Here is a 27783-nt window from a genome sequence, read left to right as displayed (position 1 = left end):
CCTAACGTGACCTTCTCGGGCGCCTTTGAAGCTTTGCTGGTGCTCCGGCGATGATGGCAGTGGTGGTTTCCCTTGGGCTGTACTAAGAGCCTCTTGTTTTCTTTTCCCTTTTTTCTTAGAGGCATTTCATCTTTAAGGGCCGGCTGCTCACGCTCACTTTTATCCCCAGCGAAGCCATCGGGAACCATGCCGGCTGGTGGAAGAAGAGCGTTTCTGTGCCTTGGAACGATCCTGAGCTTTTGGAGCTCCGTGAGTTGGATGCCTGTTGGAGGATGCCCGCATAAGTGTACGTGTATTGCTTCCAACGTGGATTGTCACGGACTGGGACTCAAAACTGTGCCGAGGGATATTCCCAGGAATGCCGAGAGACTGTAAGTAGGAACTGTTAAGGGCTTCTCGAGCACTTGTAGGAACACCTGGGACGAGTTTCCCAACACCTGCCTATCAGTGCCGGGCACTTGGTAACAGGAGTTGGAGCAATCCAGCACGGATGGATGTTTTCAGGAGGGAAGGGGAGGAGCTCTGCAGGAGTTGCAGCGCTCCTGCCGCTGTGCCTTTGTACAAAGCATCGCTTTCAGAGTTTCGCGTTAACTTTCAGCTGCCGCCTGATCGGGTTTTGCAGTGACTTGCTTGAAATGGAGTTCGGAGCTGTACCTGGAGTGCTCCCGGCTGTAATCACTGTCAGTGCAAACACCAATTTAATATGCAATTAGAAACCTGGATGTTTTCACCTGGCGGCTGGCAGCAGTTTCTCCTTACTTTCTCAGCATGGTGATTTCATCACCATGGAAAACCGACTGCTTCCATAAACTAGTTCAAATGGAGAAGTCACATTAAGCAGCCTCTAATTTCTGTTTTAAACTGCTGCGGGGAAGCTGCTTATTCAATTTTTAATCTGCTTCAGGGTTTATGATAGCAGCGTAACGCTGCGGGGAGCACGGAGAATAATGAACGCGTTCATAGCAAATCCCCCGTATTTTAAGTTCTGGGGAGTTTTTCAGCTGTTTTTACTCGCTCATTGAGTTCCTAGGGAGAAAGCTGAAAGCAAACTTGAGTTTTCTGATAGAGTTCTGGCACTCGCCCGGTGCAGGGGACGGTGTCTGTGAGGAGCCTTAATGCATAGCAGATGGCACATCTCGGCCAGGGACAGGGCCAGGTCCGGGGACAGGGACAGGTCCGGGGACAGGGACAGGTCCGGGGACAGGTCCAGGGAGGGATGCTCAGAGCCTCAGCCGGCGCTCCGGGGTGAGAGCGCTCACTCCTGCCTCATCTGGGTTAGCCCATAACTTCAAATGGTTTTGAACTTGTAAGCAAATGCTGTAGATTGTATAGCCTGGCTTCCTGTTTGATTTCCTTCTGGGTCATAGACTTGGGGAAACTTCAGATTCTCCAGCAGTTTTTCCTCCAAGGAAGAAAGCTGGATGAGGTTACTAAGCAAACAAAGTTTGTGTGCAAAGAGCACTCCTAAAGGCTAAGTCCTGTCCCAGGATGAATTTTTATAGAATCCTTGGCTGTTTCTAAATGCATTTTATAGCACTGTGAGCTCTTAAATGATAGCAATATGCAGCTTTCTTACTCCACTATTCTACAACCTTTAATGTTCTGTGGCCATATCAGCCCTCCTTTTAACCTCAGCTGTGTGAGCAATAGCTTTCAGATGTCAGTGCTATAGAAACCTTAACTTCTGTGTCTGAAACTGCATGCTCTAAAATTGATGGGTAGCTTTTAGAGCCAAAAAAAACCCCAAATCTGGAACGACAAACCTCACAACAAAGCAGTACCAGGGGAGCGTGCCAAGCATGTGTGATAACACGGGTGGTTTGTGTGCCTCACTGGCGAGGTGTGTGAATGGTTTAAGGAGTTAAAGGCTAGAATTAAACTTTTAAATTGCAGGTTAAAATGATTCACAAGCACAAGGTTAGTTGGCCACCTGAGAACCATTTAATAAACGGTAATTTGTTATAGCTGGAGTTTTAGGGGGGCTGAATTGACGTTGTTGCTGAGTTTCATTTGCGAGAACAAACATCGCAGAGATGTGAACTTTCCTTGCCTTCTGCAGCAAGCTGAACCAGAAGAAGAAGAAGGCTCTTGGCCTCGGCAGGTTAAGTGTTAAAAAGAATGAAGGAGAGCATAATCACTGTCTCGGGCTTGTTCTTCTTCTGGTGTTATTTACAGATTTAAATTTTAGATTAATGGCTGTGAAAAGAACAATAGTAGCGATTTCACAATATTCAGTTTGAACATTTAACCTCAGAGATACCAACGCTGATAAATATCAAATGTAGCTGTGTTGGTTGGTTTGTTTGGGGGTTTTTTACATATATAAATAGTGTATTGTTGGATCATTCAGTGGCTGAAACCTTGTGGAAATAGGATGCCGAAGGTCATGTGATAACACTTTAAACCGTATTTTAAATACTGTTTTCGTTCTTCTGTCAGTCCATTGTGAGCCTTTCACTGTTTTTGTAGTGTTCACCAACATCTTCATTACAGCAGTTTTAAAGCTTGTATCAGTTCCTTCAAATCTAGATTTCTACTAATTGCACTAACTTGGGTTTTCTAATGTAAGCAGTAGAGAGAAAAAGACTCCATTCCTCTGAGTCTAAATTCTCCTCATAGGTGAAACATCAGTCAGCCACAGGATATCTGAGGATCTCTTTTTGCCCTGTGGTCCACAGCAACCCGTAGCTATTTATGACATAACAGTGGGTTGATGTGTAATCTCACTAGTATGTTTAGCATGTAAATAACACCAAATTGATCGTATCTGAAATCACACAAATATTTTTAATCTCAGAGATGTGTTTATATGTCGGGAAAATAATTTTAACAAGTTTTTTGATGGCCACACATGAAGTGCTTTTTTAAACTGTTAGGCTCTGGAAAGGTATTTATTTCTCTCTGAGCTAAAAATTCCTCATACCTGTTCAAGTCGGAAGCTTTTTGCTTTAATTAGTAAGAGATCTAATGGCACCACTTAAAATATTTTGCCACCGAGCTTTTAGAGTTATGTTTGGACAAATGTTACAGATTGTTTGGGCTAGTGGAGCCAAGTTAAATATTATTCAAATTTGTGTTAATATGAAACCCAGGAAAACTGAAAATATAATATGAAGGAAACAATGGGAAATATCTTTAGGGGGAAAAAAATTCTTATTGTGAAGTTCTGTTAAATGAACTTTTATTTAATCAAGAGTAACCTTTGATTACTGATTCTTCATGAGAAATGAGATGCATGCATGATTCTTTTTTTCCTGAACACTTTGGAGGTCTCTAGGTTTGTAGCTGTGATTTCTACCTTGAAGGAAATCCACCGATTAACCAGTGACCACAGAAACAGAGCTATAAAACAATCCCATACTTTCATATTTAATTTTTACACAGATTGATCTTTAATAGTACCTTTGCAAATACAGTGAGCGGTGTTAGATTTGTGTTGCAGCTTTTACCTTGTCATTACATTCTATTACAGCCCTCTAATTGTGTGGTTGAGATGGGAGCTTTGGCTCAGCTCTCAAGAAGGGCTAAAAAGAGGTGAAAACTGTCTTCTGCACAGTGAAATTACTCAGTCTGGGGAAAATAAGTGGTGAAGCAAATCCTTGTCACTTCCAGGAGTGGCTCCAATTCTCCTTTTTCTGGAGGAGGAATACTCAGGATTCCATGCTCATGGTATTCCATGCTTGCAATGTGAATATTCCACATGCAATATGTCCTCACACTGCAGAATGTGATGCTCCTCAGGGACCCTTGAGCAGGGTGGGAGAGCTGCCCTTGTGGTGGTTCTTAATATTTACTGATCCCTCCACATTTGTGAAGCAACTTAGCACCTTACCAAAAATACAAGTTGATAGAATTTTTTGTGTTCTGGAGAAAAACTAGTTATTTATTAGCTAAAATCAATGATCTATATTTATTTTTATTTATATCTCTAGTTAAAATAAATCTGGAGTGGCACAGTGATTCTTTTATTTTAGCTGGATAACTGATAAGATATTTTGACCTAATAAAGGAAGAAAATTTAAGGGTATGTAAACACATCCATGAGAATCTCCAAAATTTTACCTTTCTGAAGCATTCCTTAGGATTGCAACATCAAACTCCCATAATCAGAGTTTCCTTAGCTGTGCTTCAGTTCTTGCATGTGATTATTTATATAATTTCCTTCAGTGGAAATGTTGTCTATACATGTAGGATATTACACATGTGGCTCTTCACAACACTTAATAATGCTGATAGTCACGTTTGGTTTGAGATGATGCATAAATGCAGTGAGCAGATCAAAGCCACCTGCCTGACAGCTGAGTTCTTCAGCTCTGAAAGGAACAACTGATACTGAGGAACTGCTCAGAAGTCTTCTGGGTCAGTGTCTGCCTTCTGTTTCAATGTACAGCATGAGCCTCTGTGTTTTTCCTCCCATTCATGCCTGGTTATCTCCCTGTCTGTTAGCAGCACGTTATGTATGTATAAAAGCTTCTTTGGAGAATTTAACCATGTTTGAGTTCTTGATGAGTTTATGTTTGGTGGCTTAGGCTCTTGTTTAATTGATAGGTCTCCTGTGTTAGTCATTGCTTTGTTTTGCCTTTCATTTGAGGGATTCTTTACCTTGCTAAATTGATAAAGCTTGTAGGACTAATCTGCTCTGTGCTCTGTCTGAGCAGCTAAATTGAGTGTGTCCACATTTAGGTGCAATTTAGAAGCTTAGTCATCTGCTTACTCCTGAGTTTTCATGTGGTCTGGGGCTTCTGTTACACAAATATATTATTATGGTGGTTTTGGCCTAGGTGCATGGAGCTGCTGAAGTTGCACTGGCTTGTAATAAGTCTTCAACTTCCTCGTTTCTGTCTCCAAATTAAATCTAAGCTCCTGTCTTGAATGCTTCCATATTCCTGCAGAAGGCGATGTTAAACACATGCAAACATAATTACGTGACTCTTACACTGACATTCTGCTTTTCTAGAGCTCTTCCCACTAGGGATTACCACTCATTTGTTTGTAGTAATAGTCTCCAAAACCTTGCATGGAGCTTTTCTCAGATATTTTTTCCCCTAGGTCATGTGTCAGTAAGTGGATGTACATGGCTTTGGCTTGGAAAAGCTTGCTCTTGGAGGGACTGAAACTGGGAAAACTCGACTGAGTTCCCTAATTTAATGGGGATACTTCCCTTTCCTAATGTAACTCGGACTTGTAGTGCTGGAGTGGATGTTGGCACGAAACCTGGGTAGGATCAGCCTTGTGCTATGAAATTTGTGATGTGGATTTGAAGGGATGGGAGCAGGAAGGAGGATGAAATTAGCTTGTAAATTGGTAGCTGCAGAAGCAGGTAGTGGCCATTGTCATGTTGGCTGTATTTATTTGAAAAAATTTGGATTAGATTTTGAGATGAAAGAGACCAGGCTACTTCCTGCAGAACTTTTTAATGAGCTTCTCTGAGACCATTTACTTTTATTCATATTCTTACTTTTGCAGCTGAATATTGATTTGTGCAAAGAAGTTAGGCTAAAGTATAATTGCCCCTCTAAAGAGCAGCTGTTGTCTTTTAGGAAGTCCTAAAACACAAATGATGAGTATTGTTTTTATATCCCTGGAATCTGTGCATTGTATGGATTTGGGGAAGCATGGCTTAAGATATGGCTTACCTGTAGGGATGTGAGGCCAAAAATAAGTAAATCCTAATACCCTTTTGTTGCTATAGTAGCTATATAAAACTCCTTGTGTTTTCCACTGTCATTTGACCTTTATAGTGAAAACTACCTGTAATCTTCTGGAATGTCACTGCCAGGGTTCAAGCATTTACAGTTGTGTTTAAAACAAAAGCATCTTGTTCTGCGTGGACTTTGATTACTGATATTTGCTGTCTGTGTTTTCAGGAGTATTTAGGCTATTCCTCAACTTCCACAGAGCAGAGACAAGTGATTTTCTCACAGAAATCTCAGAAGATATTTGGGGATAATGATAATAGGGGAAAAGATCTTGGCTCTAATAAGAATATTCAGTGAGTAATTTCAGTGAGTTTCTTTACTGCAGAGACTATTCAGAAGGTTTAAATCAGGATGTGTTCCCTCCCAGGAACTGACAGCTGAAATGACTTGAAGCTTAATTTTCCCAAAACCCTTGATGAGGTTTGTGTTCTGCCCCTTGTGCTTGATTTTCCTCTGAGGCTGGGAGCACCTGGAGGAATCCACTCACACACCCTGTGCTCCCACATCTCTCTGAAGGAGCTTCTCTCTTCCTGTGGGGCTGATTTTCCACTCCAAAACAAACCAGTGATGTTTGTCCTCCTCAGGGAGGAGGAGACAGGGCAAGTTTCTATCTTCAGGTGAAGAAGGAAGATAAGTTTGGGGAGCAAAGCTAAAGTGAACCTCAAAAGCCAAAGCTTTTTTAAGAGAAATAATGTTGGTGATACGATGGAGAAAGTCATGACTGAGTGTGGCAAAGGGATTGCCAATCTGTCCATTCCTGTTAGAGCCTGGAGCACTGGTGGTCAGAAAATGTTATTTAATGGAGGTCAGTTTTGTTCCCTGTCCTCTTGTGAGGTCTGAGGCACAGGCTGGTGGAAATGTGCCTCCTGTCCTTGGCTCCTTTCTGCTGCTGAGCTCACAGGAAGCTTCCAGAAGTTCTCGTTGATTCAAGTGCTCCAGCACAACACAAAACGGATTTTGATCCAGGACTGCTGTGCTGACTCCCATCCCTCTTCTGTTCTCTGACAGGGTTTGTTTGCCAGTGTAAAGCTATATCAATTCTACTTTTTTGTTTGTTAAGTCATATTCAGGATAAGAAAAGGCTGGGTTCCAGTCATATTTGGGTTGCAATATGGCCCAGGCTGCTCTGTTTTCAGTATTTTTCAAGCCTTTTCTCCAGAGATTTGCAATGCTTGATTTCCAAGTCTGTTTTCAGTGCTTTCTAGTCAGACATATCATCATTTAAGGTCTTGAGTGGATCTTGTCAATGGCAAGAACTGCTTCTTCCCCATTAGCAAATGGCCTTGTGAGCAGCTGACAGTTTGTTTAATGGTATTAAATACATCAAAGATAAGGGGGACAGGTCTGTGCTCTGTGCTCAGTAAATTTCAGATTGAGTTGGAGGCCATCTCCACAGAAAAGAGAATTTAAGAGGCTGATTCTTACCTCTGCCAGTTATTTTCAGCCCTTTTTTTCCCCCCCTGCAACTGAATCTGGTCTGTCAGTTTTTGTCAGAATTAATTTTTGTATTTTGCTTTTACACCATCTGTTTGATGGCTGCAATATATGTTTTTAATCTTATGATTGATAGATTTCTGGAGCTTTTAATTAGATTTTTACCTTTCTATTTGTGATCTACTTGTTTTTCTAAGACTCTACTTTTGTCTCTCAGGTAGAGATGAGAATGTAGCCATTGGTTCAAATCTCCTTTGCTGTCACTGGTGAAGGAAGCATTTACAGTAAACATGAGCATGGTTAAAATGAGGCAGAAAATTCAATTTTAAAGCTGTTCTTGTCTTGACTTCTCATTGATCAGTCTTCAAAACCTATCTGAAGTTTGCTTCTAAATTGATGATAGAATTGATGTTACCCAGCAGTTCACTTTTACCTGTTTTCCTCAATAGTTGCAATATGATTGCAGGAACAATTCTTCACTTTGTGTCCCAGGGATTCCTCAGGAGAATCCTGTGTGCTTCCTGCCTTTATTCCTGCTCCAGCTGCCTGGACAGGGATCAGCCTGGTGGGATTAGTAGCAGGGTGCTGATGAACACTCTCAAACACCTGTAAATGTTTTTGGAGGCCAGGCAGCACTGAGGATTTTGGGGCACATTATCCCTGTTGGTACCTCACTGGCTGCCCTGTGCACACATGGTCAGGGTGGTTTGGGGCAGCAATGTTGTATTAGGAATTAATTGGAATTAATATTGTATTTAGGAATTAATTAGAATTAATTGCCCCTCTTCTGTGGTGTGGGGACATTGTGTTGTGTTTTTGGCAGTCACCCACAGGAGCTGCCTGCAGTTTTTCAGGATGTTTTCTCTGTACCTGTTTGATTCTGCAGAGACACAGACTTGTGGTTCTGTTTCAGCCAGGGCTCCATGGAAGGGGAGGATAGACTGCTCTGGAGGTCAGTGATTTGGAGATCAGTAACCCATTTTTAACAGCCTGTCAACATGCTTATAGAAAGTGTGGGGAGAATGGTGATACTCTCCATTTCTGCTGGATTTATTCTTTTTTTTCCATTCCATTCTAATGCTGTTTCTTGAGAGGAACAGCCTTTGTTAAAAAAACCCCAAACAGTTTGTTTTACAAAACTTAAAATTTACTGTAATTTTAATTATACCATTTAAAAATACAGAGTGCAAGTTAGTCTGTGTTGGAGTTGAGGACAGTGCCTGCTGTACTGCTTGTCTTCATTCCTTTGCTCTCTTCTCTTTGCAGAAAATCCCTTGGGAAATCTTTGTTTGCACAGTGCTCAAGATGAAGAAATCTTGAGCTGTTGTAAGGGTGCTTCTAAGGCATGATAACAGAAATGGTAATAAATTTCATATTAGTGGAGCTGAGGTTCTGATCTCCAAAATCATAGCACTATCAAATGCAGCTTTTAATGTCTGTCTCCAAACTTTATTTCAAGAGCTGGATTCTGTCAGGGTTAGCTATTTCACTGTGGGGAGAGAGAGGCACAGAATGGAGGGGAAGAGGGTGGAAATCAACATTCTCATGATATGTGTCAAAAGATAAACATTTAACTATTAGGAAGATAACATTTTGATAGCAGAAGCAAGGTACATGCTTGTAGAATTGTTAGGGGACTGTTCCTGGATCCTTGGGCTTTTTTTCCTGTTGGTCTTTTTCCTTTTCTCCTGTGGCAGGTAAGGAATGTGATAATTAACTGGTGCAGAATACAAATGTTAGTAGAATGTGAGGTATTGCTGGTTTATGTTGTTGTGGGATCTAATAAATAATCCTGAAAGTTTCAAATGGTACCATGAGTTGTGAGCCTTGCTTCGGGTCAGAGTAAAACTGAGTATTTTTAGGCAGTTTAGCAGAGCTGTCCTACTGAATTGTCATCTCTGGCATTTTCTCTGGGTGTGCACTGGGCAATATTGAGGACTTCAAATACTTTGTCAGCTTTTTAAGTTGAAGTAGTGCTTGGTTTTCAGTGTTAACATTAAATGCAGTGTCATATATTACAAGATAACACCCTAATGAAAAAACTCAACTTTACTTGGAAGAGTTTTTCGCAAACAATTTGTCCCAAAATAGAAAACGTTCCAATTCCTAACTTCAGTTTTCCTTTGAAGATTACAAAAACCTTGTCCAAAAGTGGGAGACTCTTCCTTAGAATTTTATATTGTGTTCCTTGGGATGTGCTGTCTTATCCAAGGTGAATGAACAAAGAAATCCTGCATTGTTACACATTCCCTGTGTAAGAATATAATTCAACTTTACATTAATGATTTCCCTGATGAATTAATGAATTTCCCTGATGAATGAATTTAATTATTTAATTAATTCAAATAGTTCTTTATTATTTAATTATTAAGTTATCATTATTTAATTAATGATAATAATGAGTGATTTCATTATTTCCAATAAGGAAATAGAAAACAGTAGTTTGCCCATTCTCTCTGATTTAGGCTGGAGTGTGTAGCATATAAAGTTCATTTAACAGATGTGATCACAGGCCATGCAGCCCATTAAAATAATCCTGCATGTGGATGTACTGCTTGTCCACAGCTATGGAGGCAGCAATGTTTAATTGAAACAGTTGTGCTGTTTAAATACAACTCTGGGAAATTTCAGCAAGGAAAAGATGAGCCCAGAAAGAAGTTTACGTGTCTTGTGCCTTCCTGTTTGTCCTACAGCATGTTTTGCCTGGACTTTAGTGGGAACTTAACCCATGGATTTTCTCCAATTTTGTCTTTTGTCTGTGTGATGCTTTTGTTTAGACTGGGGAGGCATTATATTAGAAATGGTTTTTTTGAAATGCTGATTTTGGCAAAACCTGGATGGAACGTCTTTGTTTGGGGAGGGCAGTGGTTATAGCATCACTGAGCAATGTGGGAGCCTCTGGGTCACAAGTTTGTGTGAAATAGTTGTAGAGTGGTGAGAAGAGGCCCTGGCAGTCTCATCCTCTTGAAGTGGTAGAGCTGGTTAGAGATGGGGTTTAGAGAATACAGCTGGGCAGCAAAAAAAGAGAACTCCTTGTGAGGGAATTGCACAGGGAAGCAATTGTGCATTTCTGAAATGCCTAGATAAATGCAGCAGGGAGGATAGCTGGAGACCAGAAAAAAGAGGTAAAAAAAATTAAATAAATATGGAAGGGAAATTCTTGAGCAAAGAAAACTTGTTTTCCAGAAGTGGAAATAGATACTGAGAAATAAAGCCCTAAGGGGAAGGCTGGTTCTTCAGAGAGATGAAAACACACATCTGGATATAAGTTTCTCAGATAAGAATGTGAAAGTGTAGGAAACAGCCCAATGATCCTTTGGAGCTTTGAGTTTTAATAGATAACATGTGAAAAGGCAACAGAAGATAAGGAGCAATCAGAAGCGTTTTATGGATTTTTGGGGGTTTGTTTGGCATTGGGTTTGGTTTTATGTTCATTTTTTTCCCTCTGGAAAGTTCTTTAGCTGATTGCTTATGAAACTTTTTAGAAGATGGAAATGGATTGTTCCCAGTTGATGTTAACTTCATTTTATAGAATAGATAATTTCCAGGTTGGTTCTTCCATAGCCCTCATGTATGCAGCAGGGTTAGTGCAAAGTGGTTTTATGAGCATGAGGAGTTTCAGTAACTTGAAACATCAGATTTCTGTGCAAAGGCTTTAGGAGAACTTGAGTTTTGTGTTCATTTAGCAAACATTGTGAAATCAATTCAGCTTTACTGCAGCAAGTAAAAACCCAAAAGTGGGGTGAGAATGGGGGACAAGGAAGGTGGGAATCTACTCAAGAGTGAAGAAAATTGCTCGTAAATTGGTTGCAACATCTGGTTGCTAACATCAACTCAATATAACCCTTCCTTCAAAATTCATTTTACATATTAAAACTGTCCTACACATTTTATTGCAACGTTTTGGCTTCCTCTGCTCCGCAGTGGCCTCTGCAGACATGTTACACTCGGCGTGGTGGTGCTAGGAATGAACAGAGTTGGTGAAACTGGATGCTTTTTACATTAAAAAACCAAAACCCTGAACAGCAACAAAAAGAAAAACCCCAAACATAAACAGATCTCTCTTACCTTTCCAGGAAAAGATCTGGGAAGGGTTTCTAGTCTGTGCATGTCTGAAAGTGAGCAGGGTGATGAAATCAAGGCTTGGTTTTCATGCCAGGCTTCACCAAAATAATTTGTTTGTTCATAGAATGTCTTTCCAAGTTATCAAGAATTTCCAGCAGTCTGGAGCAGGTGTGAAATGTTGCAAGTCTGAAATATCAGGTTGTCTGTATTAGAGAAGAGCAGTTCCTTCACTGGGATCTGTTCACACACCACGCTGCTAAGTGAAATACAGAATTAAAGCAATGTGTATTTTGCTGAAGTTTGCAGCAATGCTTTTTCTGCCCAGATGAAAATTGCCACATCCTGATCATCATTTCCTGATGAGATTGTCCATGTGGTGGGAGCTGAATGAAAACACGGCTCAGGGAATGCTTGATGTGCTCTGATTTCTGCCTTTGTGGCAGTCTGAGCTTTGGAATAGCACTGGGCTGGTCTGACCACCTGAAATCTGTGTAACCAGCTGGTCCTGCTGGACATGGAAGAAGAGCTGCAGCTGTAGGAGTTAAGTAGGAATGGCTAAACAAGATCAAGGATTGAAAAGAAATGAAAAAAGTGACTTTTTGTATGTGCAGTTGTTAACCTTGGGTTTTATTTTTTGAGTATGAATTAAAATGATGCTTGAGCTGTACTTGCTACTCTTTATGGTGTGCACATCCTGCCTTCTTCATATTAAACCAGGTTTCTGTAGCAGCTGTATTGTATTTTCTATTTTTTTAATGTTTCATATTTAAAGTTTTCGGCTATTCCCTGAACTCCCACTGAAACATAAGACAAAAAATACTTGTTTTACTCTTTTCCTTTGCAGAAAATGTAGAATCACACAATTGTTAAGGTTGGAAGGGACTTCATGAGGTCTCCTGGTTCAGCCTCTGCTCAAAGCAGAACATGGAATTCAGACAGGAAATGTCCATTTAGGTCTTGAAAACCAGAAATTGCCTCCTGTAGTGTTTTCAGTGACTTTTCCAGTACCAAACTGAGCTGCTGCTGACCAGCCTGCACTTTGCCAGGTTGTGCTTTTAAAGCTTCTCAAGGCAGAGGTGATGTTTGCCTGTGTTGGAGGTGTTGGGGCGAGGCTGAGCTGGATCAGCCTGATCTCTGCAGCTGTGTCCTGTCTCCCTGCAGGCTTGTTCAGCTCAGGAGCTCTCAAGTGATGTTTGACTTGATCCTCTGCCACTCCTGGCTCTTCCTCTCCTCCTTGAACACAAGAGCATGGGAGACTGTGCTGCTGAAGGCTCTGAGCACCTCAGTCTGTCACTGAACCACCACATCTTGTTTATTATTTTATACCTAATGCACTGCTGGGAGCTTTTCTTGATGACTCTCACCAGCTCGAGCTCCAGATGAGCTCTGACTTTGCTCAGACCATCACTTGAGGTTTGGGCAGTGTTTCTGCAGCCCTGGGTGCTGTTTGTCCTCTCCCTCCTGTGCTGGAGCTCCATCACCTCTTTGGCCCAGGTGTGCACTGGCACACGAGGAAGTGCCAGGAACCTGCACCCCTTTTATTCTTCCTGCAGTGCCTCTTTCAGCAGGGCACAGGTGACACTGCCAGAGGAGCTCTGGAACACATCAAGAGCAAGTACAGGACTCTGGGGACAGAGGTGAAGGACACAGGAGTGTAAAATGTACTGTTAAACATTATGCTGTCAGCATAACCATTCCTTTCTGTGGATAATAAAACCTGTATACTCTAATTATTAGACAGGAATTCCTGCAGGCTGAGACAAACATGTATTTCCTTGGAAGAAACAGAATACTTGAATTACTCAATCCATTCTGCAGCTTTCTGTGGGCCCTGGGATGGCTTCCACTGCAGTCTGCTGTAGGGAATTCAGCCACTGACAAGTTGCAAAAAGTTAAGGGTTTTTTTTTTCCCCTGGATATGTCTTAACATTTGTAGTTCACCAAATATTGTTTTTTTCTTATTTTTATAAGGATGAGGGCAGAAGTGTGTTGTCTGCAAGCAGTTCCAGATCATTTGGACACTTAAAGTGTGTTATTAACCAAGCACTGCTGTAATGGGCTTAAGAATGGACAATTCACAAAATTAGGGTACTTAACCTCGAAGGTCCATTTTTCTCATTGTTCAGACAGAAAGAAAACAGTCTGACTCATACCTGAAAGCCTTCTGTAATCAGAACAGAGGATCTAACCTTTTCTGAATTAAAAGCTGTCGTGTAGGTGTGTTACAAAACCATGATGGACTGCAGCATGGGATTTGCACACTCCAACTATTGTGTGGCTGTTTAATTGCTATTTAAATTTTCCTGAGGACTGAAACTATCCAGTGTCACACTCCTGGTCTCCAACAACTACAGCAAAAATGATGAAATGTTGAATTGGGAATTGATTCTTACTCTTGTATAAGATGTCCACATTGCTGGGTGCCAGTATTGCAATGTGGATCTGTGCAGTTCTTATTGCTGAAATTATTAATTAAAATGAATTAAAATGAAATTATTAATGCAAAATATTTAGAACTTTTAGAATATTTAGAAAGAACTGGTGCTTGTGGCAGGGGTTGTTTTTTTTCTCTCAGTGTTTCTCCACCTGTGGCTTGTTCTTACTGCAGATCAGGCAAGGTCTGTAGTCCCCAGGCTGCTGGTTCTAGTTTGCAGTAGGATCTCCCTGTAACCTTTCTTTATTTAAGTTCAACAGACCCAGGTGTCTCAGCCTCTGTTCAAATGTCATCAGAAGCTTCCTGATAGTCTCTGTCCTGTCCTGGAGAGCCTGCACTGACCCAGAATTGCAGATGGACTGGCAAAACCCCACAGGACAAGGCAGCAGTGAATTGTTTGAAATTCTCAAAGCCCTGTGCCTGTGGTTGAGGTGGCCTTTGCTGCTTCAAGGGCCACTGCTGGAGTTTTGGGCCACAATGGCACTCCAGGGGACTTGGCTGCAAAGCATCTTCCTGCTCATGCAGTACCCCACCTGAGATTGTTGCTTGGGTTTATTTCCTCTCAGATGGAAGGCTTTGAATATTTTTCTTCTATTGAACTTAATGATGTGAAATGTTCCAAGAGTGTCAGTCTTTCTAGAGCTTGGTAGAAATAAAAATAAATTCTCATGTTCCTTTGCAAAGTCAGCTGTTTTGAAGAAAAAAATAACTTGAGTTTTATAGAGATGAAATGTACTAATTTTTCAAAAATTGGAATTACCTCAGCTGAATTTGATTTTGAAGTTTTTGTCTTTCTTTAAAAGTGATGTTCATACTTGCCTATGTGATTTGGAAACTAGTGGAATTTGTGTATTTCATAAAATCCAGTCCCAGGAATTCATTTCCTGCATTGCAAAACTTGAGATGAAAATATGTTCAATCTGAAGATATGCAGATTGTGCTGCCAGAGGGCTTCAGGATAGTGTTATAATTGAGTAGTTTATCACAGTAACTTTGAAGTTCTTGGATTGAAGGCAAAAGAGAGAATTGCCAAGGGCTTTCTGTTGGGAATTATGGTCATTTAAGGTTAAGAGGCTGGTGGCAGTTCATAGCCATTAAAGAAAATTATCTGCACAGCAGAAATCCTGGAAAATGGTTAAAATAATAAAACAGATACTGGGTGTGTGAAGACTGGAAAGGGCAGCCAGGATCTGCTGTGTGGGTACATTCACAGATGGGAGTGGATTTTTGTCCCTTTCCTGGTCCTGCTGTTAGCACATTCCCAAAGCAAGAACTAAAGCTCTCCTAAAGAGGGGAGGCTTTACTGAGCAGCTTTTCCCTCCAGCCCTGCAGGTAGCTTTCCTAAAAATCAAAAAGGTTTTCCTCATGGCTTTAAGTTTCTGCAGTACAAGAGGTAGCCAGGTCAAGGGTGAAAAACTGCATTGCTGTGGAAAAATGCAGGTTTCTTCCAGCTCAGGTGCTGTGTGTTTGTGATTGTGGTTACCTGGGCTGGTGACTGGGGATGGGGAAAACAAAGCCCAGAAAAACTTCCAGGGGATGACTCAGCTGCCACTCCAGGATGTCTGGGCTGACAAAGTCCTTTAGCAGTGGCACAGAAAAAGCTGTGTTTCTCAGGAGTGAGGGCTGCTTTAGCTACTTGGAGGAATTGGGCTAATGAAAAACATCAGTAACTCCTTAGATCTGGGAATCTGGATTAATTCATTAGCGCTTGAATTTTAGCTCCCATGTTTTCAAAGTTGATTTGCCATTTAAAATAAACCCTTTGGAATGTGGTACAAATTAATCATAGCAAAGGATGTGTGCTATCACTTCAAAACAGGTGCTCTTATTTAAGTTCCTTGGAAAATTATTTTTCTTCTGTTCTTCATTAACATTTGGAAGTTGCATGAATTGTGTCCCAGGTGAGGTTTGTTTTGATGGGAATTCTAGATGGTGTGTTGGATCCTGACCTGTTTTTAAGGGGAACAAGAGAGGTTTTTATTAGTTCCTAAGCTTTGTTCTGTGACACACAAATTTTATGCATTCCTTCTTGGAAAATACCAAAACTGAGGTGAAGAGAAATGCATCTTCCCTGTAGATTGTGGGGTGTTGGTTGAAACAAGAATACTTTCAGAGTGTTGGGTTCTGGGCTGACTTGTTTGCCCCTACTGTGACACAAATGTTTGTAACTTTGAACTGTGTGTGGCAGCCACTTTGAAAACGTAGCAGGAACAGAAACTAAACTTTGTGTTTGAGGTTTTGTGACCAGAAATGAATATTTACCTTACCTAGGAAGCAGCTGGACAGGAAAGAATCCTAGTGCTGTTTAACTTGGGTAAGAGCTGGTTTTTGAAGTGTATGGCAGTTAATTTTTCCTTAAATATTTTCCCTGCTGCTCTTACTGAGATGAGCTTTTCTACTGCTCTTATTGAATTCTTCATTGATATAAATGAAGAAATATCTGAGGACTGCAATTAAGTCTAATGCTCATTCTCCTTAGGTAGCAGGTTATTTTTGTTTTCCATGGATTTTCATTTTGTGTAATGCTGTCTTAGGTTACAGACAATAATATTAATTAGACAATAAATATTTTTCAAAATACTGCTGATCTAGGATTTGTGTTTGTCACTGAAATGCAAAATTGGCTACTGTCACAAAATTATTGGGCATCAAAGATCTTTAGTTTTGTTGTTAGGAATGTCACTGTTTGACAGATGGGCACCTGGGAATTCTCTGAAACAGAGGCAAATTTGTTCTTGAGCACTTACTGATGATAAATGGCTTTAACCAAATGCAACAGCTGTGTTCCTTCTAGAAAGGGAACTATATTTAGGTAATTTCTTTTCTGACCAAAAGGTATCAGAATTGGACCTGAAATCTGGTAGTTTTTCAGATCAGAAAAAGTATTGTTTTGGTTTTTTTTAAAGCACAAAATAGAACCTCAGAGCAAGCACAGCATTTGCAGTAAGAACACGAGAATGAGAGTGTTTTGTGTGCCCATGAACTTGTGCAGTGTACCACCTATCAGAGGCTGCAAAACCAAACCATGAGAGAGTTGGAGAGAGAGAGCTGGTTTGTGCTGTAGTAAGACACTTCAGTTTGGCTTCTGTGTGCCTGGAAAAGCTCAACTGAGGCAGCCAGAGCTCTAAAATGAGGACCTGATTAAAAGATCCCAAACCTATGGTCCTGAAGATGTTGAGGAGTTAAGTTAGGGATTGACCTGGGTATGTTTACGACTCACAACATGATGAGGGCCCAAACTTTACTATCCAGATTATCTTGGATGTTATAATAGAGAGAGGGTTCAGATGGTAGCAAAATAACCTCTGCCTACAGTAGGAACTTGCTACAATCTAGTAGAGTTGCTTAGAATTTTTGCATCCTTGTATATAAGAGGATTTGAAGGTTGTTTGAGGTATTTTATTTATACACATCTACTGAGTTGCTGAGCTGAAGATTGTGCAAGACTTCAGCATCTGATTGCTGTTGTTATTGGCTCTCCTGTAGGAGCTGCACTGCTCATTGTGGGGGTGATGGGGTGTCAGACTCAATCCTGGTTTTGTGCATCTGAGAGTAGAGGGAGGCTCAGGGCTGTGTTTGCCAAGGCTGGAGAGCCTGGAGGGCTGAAGCACAAAGTGTGAAGAGACAAGTGGATTTCCTTCTCCAGTCATAAACTTTATCCAGTCCAAGGAAGAGGGTGGGGGCTGAGAACATCCGGATGTTTTGGAAGTCTTGAGTGGCTGAACAGAATAATTATCAACTGAAATTTAATTGATGCAGCAGAGGGAATCTGTGCACTTCTGGCATGCTTCTGGGAATGTTGGTGCTTTAAGACATTGAAAAATCTGTCTTAAATTCACTTGATTGTCTTTAGAGAAGAATGAAAGATGAAGCAATTCAGAGGAATTATTGCAATGAGACAGGATTTGCTCCAGTTGCTCCAAGCGTCCCTGTTTGTAATAAGTGTGTACATTGTGTGACTCAGTCTCCAGCATCTACAAAATATGTGTTGAATTAAATTGTTATTAGAACATAGCAGGACATGTTTATGAGTAAAGCTCCCTTAATAGCTCATCTGAACTCACTTTCATGATGTCTTGTACCATTCTAGTCCAATTCATGTTTCTATTCTCACTGAAATAATTCCTTCCATGTCTGTTTTCTTAAAGCTACCACTGTAGCTGCACTGCTCTTAGCACGCTTTATCCTACAAATTATGCTAAAATAAATTAATAAATTGACAAGGCAGACCTGATGTCAAGAGCTTTACCAAAGCTGGTGTAGATGTCATTTCTGATTTCTTTTTAATGGAGTGATAATCAGCTTTGCTGCTGACACTCCAGAAGAGACTTGTAATCCTTAATGGAGTTTTCTTAGATGTTTTTAATTGATTAGACAGTCTTATTTGAATGTGAAATGACCAAGAGTAGTAGCTGCTCCCATGGGAGAGAGAGATGTGTTGAGCAGCATTTAAGATCTGCTTGGCCCCACATACTGCCTAAAACACAGGAATTCTGCACAATAAGAATATTATGTAGAATTATTTCATCTGGACACAGATACATATTGAAGTGAAATACAAATTAAATTTGCCTTCATGATATCTTTTCCCTCATATCTTAGACCCAGATGATTTCTTTTCCAAGAAATCTGTTTGGTTCCAAGAGTCCTTTTGAACACTGATGTGTTTGAAAGCCAACCAAGATTACATGTTAAGGTTTAGCTCTTTGTAGTTGAAACCCACTAGTGAGCCCATAATCAGCTGCCAAACTTTATAAAGGAAACATAAAATACTATGTTGCCCACAAATACCAGCTGTAAACCACTAATGTCTGCATTAGTTCAGTAACTTCAGAGTCACAAAGTTTAATTGACTAATGGGGTAACCTGTGGCAATCTGCTGCTTTGCAGCAGCATTAGACCTACTGTGAACAGGAGGAGGAAATTTTACATAGTTCATCACAGTTTTAGTCTGTTTTTCTTCAAATGGCAGATAAGCCTTGAGGCAGAGCACGCTGGAAAAGGCAAATGTTCAGAAGGTAAACACTGTTTCTTAAAACAGACAGAGGCTGCAGTTATGGTTTGAGCAAAATGAACTTCATGGGGAATGTTTCTCTTAAGGTTAGGGCATGGTGCAAGAAATTGGAGTAACAGAAATGGAAACCTTTCACTTAGACACTAAACTTTGTAAGTGATTAATAGGATGATTGATACTGTGTATACAGGATAGGCTGTGCCAATCTGCAGGAGCAGGGGAAACGGCAATCCCAAAATACGTGTTGATCAAGGAATGTTCAAGTCTTTCAGAACAGAGAGCTGCAGATTTCCCCAGGGAGGGAATATTGAGTGTTCCTGGGGCTGAAAGCAGAGAGGAATTGTGCTCATGTGTGGGGCAGTCTCAGACTGGGTGTGGTGGAGGGGTTGCTGTGTGGATGGCAGCAGTGCTGGTTCTGCGTGCATGTGCTGAAGCCAAGTAAAGCTGTGCTGGGATCGCATCTTACCAAAATACACAAAAACCGGGGCCATGGACACCGTGTTGCTCCATGTCCCTTGGCTGGCTCCTCTCTGCCTTGGGGGATTCCAACCAGCTGAATGCTGTGTTTTGCTAGAGCTTCTCCGAGATAAAGGGAAAGCTTGTGATGGAATGCCACAAAAAGCAGATGGGGAGAAACATGCAAGTCAAACAAACTATTTACGCGTTGCTTACTCTAGACGTAATTCTTTCCAATGGTTCTTGCAATCAGCTCACTGGCACACCAGTGAGTAGTTAATGATGCACTGGGGTGGAAGAACTGAACTGAGAACAGAAGAGGAAATTAAGCTGGAAAATCTGAAAGATGTAGGCAGTGATTCAAAGGTATTCTTGGGGAAAAGCGTGAGTCGATCGACAGGACAAAGAGAAATGGCTGGTACGGGCAGTGAGAGTGCCCTGTTCAGACTTTGTGGTTTCTTTTCTTCAGTGAACCTTTTAAAATACAGCTGACATAAGTCAAGTAGGGGTACAGGCTGTCTTGTTCACGTAACTGAAACATAGGGAATTTTTTCCCCTCATTTCCTTATCTTTATCCTTACTTTCCATCTGTGCTTTCCTGACAGGAGACTGTTTCCTGTATTATGGAAAGGTCTCATGCTAAGATGCATGAGCTAACTCCTATAGTTTGTAAAATCTGTTTATAATCCGTTTCATGACTTAAGGATTTTATTAGTATCATTTTGATGTCTGTCAATAACCATTAGAAGTAGATTCCAATATTCTTAAACACTTATTTCTGTGCTCTAGTGCATCACATACTGCTTCAATCCAGTTGAGGTCTTTATATGTTAGACTCATTGAAGGATTGATGTCAAATGTTTGAGAAAGTTATGCCAAAAATATTATACATTTTGTGTCTACATGCCATATTTTTGATGGCATGAAGACCAGAAAAAAACAGCTGTTCATCTTGTCCCTGTTGGATAGCACTAGGTCAGGGAGAGCAGTGTGAACAGGACTGAAAACCATGAAATATCTCAGGCCAAATAACAGGATGTGCTCAACTGGCAGAACTTTAGGGGTTCTTGGCAAAGGCAAGTGGAGAGGGGAGAAAATGGCAAAGCAGGTCCTATAGCACCAGTGAATATTCCAGTCAGCTGGGCAGGAGCACACCTAGGAGTCACTGAACTAAGTTGTCCTCTTCTCTGTGTGGTCACAGCTTCTGCAGCAGGTTGGACTCGGGTTTAGAATAAAAATATTGGGGCCCTGTACTCTTGTTTCAGCTGTTTTGTACTAATTGGGACTTGGATATACACAGCCTCTTACAGAATTATAGTCTGAGGGGGAAAGAAGCATATAGTGAGCACTAGAGCTAAAAATGGGAGAAAATTCATCTGTGAGAACAACATAGAGGAGGAGGAGGAGGCAAAATGCATCAGGATTGAGGACTTGCTTTTTGAGATTTTAATGCAAATGTTTGTTTGTACAGTCTGAGCAGCTGGTGGGTGCTCCAGTGATGCAGATACTTTCTGCTAATGGAGTTTTGGGTGTCAGTTATAGTGTCTGAACACTGCTTTCCTTTTCTCTGCAGGGATCTTGAAAAAAATAACATCACAAGAATCACAAAGACAGACTTTGCTGGGCTGAAGAATCTTCGTGTCTTGTAAGTATAACACAAAACTTGTCTGGTTTTTATGAGACTATTTCAGGGTGCTGATGCTGCAGAGTTTCCATAATTTCAGAGATCAAATTCTAGTAATTTTGGCCCATTATTCAGTTGTTGGGATTATTTTAAACCAGGCAACCTGAACAGTTTGTCACATGAAACAGTAAATTTTAGTTCTACACTAAAGTGACTGTAGTTTGAGCTGTTCAGTTCTTTCTTACTAGCTTTGAATAAGTCATGTGGTAAAGATTTTGGTCTGCTTTCATTCACTTATGCATAAATCAGTTACATTGAGACCCAGCAAAAAAGGACTTTCAGATTTTGGCCACTGTAAGGTACAGTGCCATTAGCAGCATCTTGCACAGTATTAATCAGAAGTTGATCAAGAGTAGCTGTAGAACTTGAACACAAGGAAACTGGTGAGGTTTTTTTTGACTAGTATACAGTCATAAATACAAAGATTTCAGGTGGTGCTGTCTGATGATCTCAGTGTCTGTCAAGGCCTTAACCATACCTGTAGGTAGGCCTTGAACATCAGTCTGCAGGCTTGGTCATTCCTGGTTTCCTGGTTTCTCTTCATGAACCCCAAACAGCACCACTAAGTTAGTGATGAAACATTTTCCTCTGAGTGTCTTCTAAAACAAACCCATTAAAGCTGCAGCTGTTGAACTGTTACAGTTCTTTAGTGATAATTCAAGTAATATTTTAGTCCTGCTAAGGAAAAGGTGAATCTTTGCTCCTGCTACCCTACCACTTGTGGGTGAGGTGGCATATAGTGAGGGAACACCTCAGATCTATGGGGAGACTCCTTGTTCTTGTGGTGTTTCTCTCATCTGCAGCAGAGGAGTTGTTTAGATGTCCTTGGCTCCCATCCCAACTGTCAATACTGTTTTGGGAGTCTATTAAAATATATGTTCTATACTATATTAATGCCTGTAGTTTCAGTTTGGTTGGATTTTCACAGTGTCAGACATTGCCTAATGCTGCTGCAGTCCTTTATGCCTTCAGGAATAATCAAAACGTCCAACTTTACGTGGAGCTTTTGTCCTCTCTTCATTCCAGGTTCCTGTAACTCATTTGCTCAGACTCAGAGTAGTGTGGTGTCTGCCACAGAAGTCATTGGAATAAAACATCCTTCAGATTTTTTCTTAACTTTTCTTTGGTTTCCCTTAAAGTCTTTTCATAGTTCTGTTACTAAACCCCTATTTTTCCTTTTTTTCCTCCCTGCCCTGTTTTTGGGGGTGTAGTGAGAAGCCAGAAATCTGCAGCCTGTCCCAGTGTTCCTTGAAAGGTCACCTAGTCCTGTTTGCACACATCAGAATGAGGACTAGGAACGAGTGACCTGGAACCTGTAGCCCTGTACATCCATTCTCAAGCAAACACCACACATTGAAAATACTCCTTTGTGCACCTTTTCTCCTCATCCCTGATAGCTTTGTCCTTTTCCCTTTTCCTCACAGTGTTTCCTCCCTGTCCTTTAAGCACATCACTCTCTCATTCACATGCCTGAATTTTGTAGTTCTATATTTTCATCTTCTTGGTGTTGTCTGTGGAATATTCTCCTGCTGCCTGTGCCCTCAGCTCCAAACAAGTGAAACAGCTCTGAGCATCCTCAGAGGACTGAGGGCAGAGGAGTGCCTGTTGAACAGGCAAGAACAGCATTTTTCCCTGGTTGTCACTGAGTCCAGATTGTTCAGAGGTGTTTACACAGAGTGTTCAGGGGTGTTCAGTCCCTGCAGGAGTGCTCTCACAGAAGCAGGAATGGGTGTGTGCTGGAGGGAGGGAGAAGGGCACCTCAGATGGGACTGTTGGAATCTCTCTTCCTTGGCTTCCACTTCATCTCTCAAGAGCATTTCTGCTGTGGCAGAATTTTTGGCATTTGGGAATGGCAGTGTTCCCTGCACGCTGTGGATCAGAGAGAAGTCGGTCTCCTCTGCTTGTGACTTATCCCAGGGCTGGTGTCAGGTGGAGAGAAAAGCAGGATCAGCCCCAGAGGAAAGCTGGGCCTGTCCCAGGTGCTTTTACACCCTGTTGTACAGTGTACAGAGCTGTTTCACACAGCTGCTGTTCCTGAGGGCAGGATTTGCTCCAGAGCAAGCCTGAAATCAGTGCAGAACAGTCTGGACAAAAAAAAATACATTGAGTGGGTTCCTGTTGTGGGCTGTAGAAATCAGTTATCTCAATTATAGCACACAACTATCCTAGAAAGATTAGGAATGTCCCAGGGATGTAACCACCAGCCTCCAGACCTCTCTGAGCAAAATGTGGTTACAGAAATTTAGGAAGAAAAATATTTACCAAATGTGAAGGTCAGGAGGAAAACTTGGGGTCAATTTCCTATTAGTGACCAAGAAGAGAAACAATGCTCCTCTGCCCCAATTATTTTAATAATCTTCAATTAAAACTGGTGTTGATACTGAGGTGAAAAGCATTTTGATGATGTTTGAAGAGAAGTGGGGATGCTTTTATATTTTGTTAAAATTAACTGGTATTTCTGGAATTGCAGACACTTGGAAGAGAATCAGATCAGTGTGATAGAACGTGGAGCTTTTCAGGACCTGAAACAACTTGAACGTCTGTAAGTATCTGTATTTGTACTGTTAATGGCCATCCATAATATATCATGATAATAAAATTAACTTTCTTTAAGAAAGAAAGAGCTGAGTACCTGCCTAAATTAAAGTGTGCTCTTAAACACAGCTGAATTTATATTGCATGATAGCTAATACTTGAAGTAAAAAGTAGAGTGGCTGCCAAGAAACTAGAACTGTGAAACCAGAGTCTCAACAACATTATCAAAAGGACATTATCTGGGCAAGTCTTAAAATTGGTATGTGGGGGTAAGATTTTTTTATTTATAATAATTTCATATTATTGTATATTTTTTATTTTATATATGTCTATGCTGATGGAAATTGCAATTTTCTCCTTTGAGAACCACAGTATTTCTAAAACTGCCTTATATTTAGTTTTCTGATTAGCTTCCTTTCCTCTGAAGTGGCATAATGGCAGTGGTAGCAGTGGGTTCCAGGGTATCATGGAAGACTTAGTGGAGGGTGGATTGCAGATCTCCTCTGCTTTTGACAGCAATTAAGTTAATTAATTTTCTGTTTTGGAGAAGGTGAACATAAGATGTCTCTCAATCTGGAATCAGTTTATAGGAAACTTCTGCCCCTGCAGGAGTATGAATTTAAATATTAGAAAGGGAAAATTAATTCTGCATCCAGTTGCTGCTCTTAGCTGGGTGTGCTCCTTATCATCATCATGAATTCTGTCTGCTTCTGGTGGGAGCAGAAAAAAATCTCTGTAAAACTGAAATACCTTGGAGAATTATTCTTTGTTAGGGGTAGGTGACCAGAACAATATCACAAGCTGGTTTGGAATGCAGGCTTTTTATGCTTGATTGGTAACTGTTATCTGCAAGGCATTTCTTGTAGGACTTGTTATTTTCCCATTGATATTTTCTAAAGCAGCTTTCAAGAGTTAAGTGCCCACTAGCAATTATTCAAGAGAAGTCTGGAGTATTGAGCTAATGCTGTACTAAAGCTGTTTCAGATGATTTCAGGATTAGATTTGCATTTGAGTTGTTTAATGAGTGAACTGAACATTTAAAATTAAATTACCCAGTACTTTTGTCATGAATCAGAAAGCTCCATCTGTGGCAATAAGGGAGATGAGTTTTAAATTCTGATTATAACAGATTTTCACCGATATTCCATTAGAAAGTTCTTTCAGGTGCAGAGTTTTGCCATAGCAGATTTATTTCAGAAAAAAAGAGCCTAGCTTAATTTTCTAAAATTAAACATAGCCTGACATTATAGAATAGTTTTTTCACATTATATATCTTGAAGAGTCAGTATCCTAACTACCAAGTCCTACTTTTAAGCTCATTTTATATACATGTGTATACATATATAAATAAATCTTTCTCATATCTATATTTAGGTAAAGGTTCACAAAGTTTTCTCATATCTATATTTAGGTAAAGGTTCCTGTAGTTATTTCAGATCTATGCTTAGATAAAGGTTCATGTAGTTAAATTTTGAAAGAGTTTTGAAAAACTTCCAGGAGAAGGGCTGGATATTGGTAGCCAGAATCAAGACTCAAGTGTCATCTGTGTGCTGTTTCTGCAGAGCCTGCTCTGCCAGCAACTGAAAACAATATATATTGTGAAAGCAGAAGGCAGGAAATATGATACCTTTAATAGTGTCTTTTTAACTCTCTGATGTTTGAAAGTCTCAACTTTTCTTTTTCTTCCCTGTACAAACTCTTAACTTGGCCTGTTAACCATACTGCATCTCTGCTTCTCTTTCAGGATTGCCTGTCATTAAAATATTTCCTAAATTAATGTAATATGAAAGGAAGGTCTGGAAACTTGCAAGTTTTTGGTATTTTAGCTTAAATCATTTTTAGGACAAAACTATAAATCTGACTTTTTTGCTATGAGTCAGTAGGCTTTGGAGAATGGACTGTGGAAAGTTTGGCGTAACTTACAAAAGCTAAATTGCAACATTTTAGGTAATATTAAAGCTATTTTATTAAGTATTGTCAAACATTGCAAAATGTTAATGAAGAAAGTATGTTGGTTGCATTAAAAAAAAAAACCTGGCTTTTTTCCATTTAATTTCTTTCAAATAACAAAAATCACTTGCATTGCTTCGATTTTTGGAATAATGTTCTTTTTTGATCTATTGAAATGGATGCAAAAGTAATCATTAACTTATTTTTAAACAAAGCAGCTGCACTGGGTCAAACTTTAAAGAACAGGAATAATTTCTATTCCTGGCAAAATACCACTTATAAAAGTTTTCATTCAAAGTACCAATGAAAGTATGTTCCACTCCTCTGCTCTTGGTAAGCATTCAAAGGGCTTAAGCTCAGGTGAATATTTGAGCTCATTTTATTTTCACTTGTATGGGCATTGAAGCAATTCCATTGTTATTATCTGAGAAAATTAGCCAAATTTTGTTTGACATGTCCTGTAAAACATTAAATAAATGTAACTGTAAACTTTAAATAAAATGTTTTTAGGGCTGATACCCACTGCTGCCAATATGCCATGGTGGGGGTGGCCCTTCGGTTATTTGGATTTACTCTGATTTTTTTTTTTCCTGGTGGGACATTAATGCTTAAAATGCAAATAAAGGAGGATATTGTCAGAACTGAGTATGGGCTCAGTAAAATTTGGCCATATCAGCTGAAGAAAGAACACCATGCAAAGTGTCTTAAAGTGACAGCACAAAGCTGAGAAATGGTTCCACATTGTGGAAGTGGAAGGTAGAAGCCACTTCTCTTTTTTGGCATTTGTACTCAGCATCTGGAAAATGCAGGACTCTAACCCATTGTCTCATAGCAGAATTCAGTGTAAGTTCTGCTGAATCCTGAGCTCCAGAATCCTGAGGAAGACCAGTGGTACACGGTGGAAAAGCCAAAATGTTTCCAGTGCTTTTATTGCAGCAAGGTTGTACAGCTTTATTCCAGAACATAAAGATTAGTGGTGAGGTAGCTGACCCCTGCTTTGGATTTTGGCATTTCACTTTTATGCTGTGCTATTAACACCGTTTAGGATTTTAAGAGAAATGATTATGAAATTTCACGCGCCAAGAGGATCAAGAGGAGAATTGGTGGGCCTGAAAGATGAACTGACATTTCTCCCAGAGCCAGATGTATGTCACACATGGATGTGAAAAATGAGGCAGGATATAAGACACCAACAGATCCTGACTTTTCCACGGCCAACTGCCAGAAATTGTCACGTAGCTCTATAATCTTCAAAAGAATGGACTTTGGCTGATGGCTGCTTCTTTCTACTCAAATTAGTGTCTTTAGCAAGCATAAAAGATCTCAACATCTGAAAACACTAAAACTTTGTTTTTGTTGTTTAGGGGAAGGGGGGAAAAATGTATAAGCATGGCCAAATCAAATCTTCTCAAAGTTGGGAAAAATAATTAGCTTTAAGAAAATAGCAAAAAGCTAGGATCCAAATTTTAACCCTGGTATGGTTTTGCTTAGGTGTGTGTGAATACAGAGGTCAAAATGAAAATTATGTTTGATTTTTAACTGCAGTGATGCTGCTGTGCATTGAGTTCTTCGTAAGCAGCTTCCCAAATGCTTGATTGAGGTATTAAAGTGTATTTATTTGGCACAGTGTACTGTAAAATTGCTATTAGTGACCAAAGATGCTAAGGAAAAGAATAAATTGTTATGTGGTGCTTCACAATCTGGACTTCTTAAATTGAGATCGAACAGGCTTTAAATAAATCATGCAGTACAAAAAGCATCTTCCACAATTACCATGCTGAGTGGGGAGATTGGTAGGTGCTTCAGAGTCGCTGGGAGAGCAATAAAAGCCCTGGGCAGTTCTTTGCTGCTGTGAACAAGAGCTGATCCCTGGCAGCATGGACCAGTCCATCGTGTTTACACAGGGTTTGCAGCATGTGCAGTTTGCATGTTCTGCTGGAGCTGTGTGCACTCCACATTTCAGAGGCCACAGGGATCTGTGAAGGTGTCACACAGCTTGAATTTAACCTTTCAGGAAAAAAAAGCCTTCTTGTTTTCAGTCCCTGTTTTCCTGTGACATGGTGGGTGACACAAAGCCGTGCTCATAAAATGCTTATCTGGAAGTGCAGGATAACAAAGACACCCTAAAATGGATTTAGATCTGTGACTGGGTATTTAATCACTTTTACCAATTGTGTCTTTCCCTCTTGCTGCTGCCACAGGTGGCTTGGTTTGCTGCCAGGTTTGCTGCTGGAGGTGTCTCTTTGCACATTGGCCTGATGGATTTCTCTGCTTTCACCCAAGGACAGCAGCATCCCCCTGGCTCCTGAGGAACTGGGTGTGTGGGATGTGTCAAAAGCCAGCTGCTCTTTCCTGCTGGGCAGAATTGGTGCTGCAGCAGCTGCCCTTGGAGGGAAAACCAGTCCTGTGGTGTCTAATCCCAGGTCACAGTCCAGGGGTCAGCGGTGCCAGCTTTTGTAAATGGGAGAGAACGGTTTCTGTCAGAGACCACTTGTAAACTGAATTGTTCTTT

The 27783-nt window shown here is 40.5% G+C and overlaps 1 protein-coding gene across 7 annotated transcripts in view; it reads left to right on the top strand.

Annotated features, from left to right (window-relative positions):
- The window catches only part of SLIT3 (slit guidance ligand 3), a 468187-nt gene that overhangs the window by 439 nt on the left and 439965 nt on the right, over positions 1 to 27783 (top strand). For 4 of the 7 annotated variants that reach the window (XM_086851329.1, XM_086851327.1, XM_086851328.1 and 1 more), the window contains exons 2-4: positions 120 to 371; positions 20676 to 20747; positions 23257 to 23328. In XM_086851329.1, the coding sequence (XP_086707455.1) occupies positions 187 to 371; positions 20676 to 20747; positions 23257 to 23328 (329 nt within the window). In that variant the 5' untranslated portion in view covers positions 120 to 186. Of the gene's footprint in view, positions 1 to 58; positions 372 to 20675; positions 20748 to 23256; positions 23329 to 27783 lie in introns of those variants that run through there. The other 3 variants (XM_086851333.1, XM_086851331.1, XM_086851332.1) reach the window with 2 other exon arrangements.

Source organism: Cyanistes caeruleus, chromosome 15 (assembly GCF_971803275.1).
Source record: "Cyanistes caeruleus chromosome 15, bCyaCae1.hap1.1, whole genome shotgun sequence".
Taxonomy (NCBI): domain Eukaryota; kingdom Metazoa; phylum Chordata; class Aves; order Passeriformes; family Paridae; genus Cyanistes; species Cyanistes caeruleus.
This window is presented reverse-complemented; position numbering and strand designations above follow the sequence as displayed.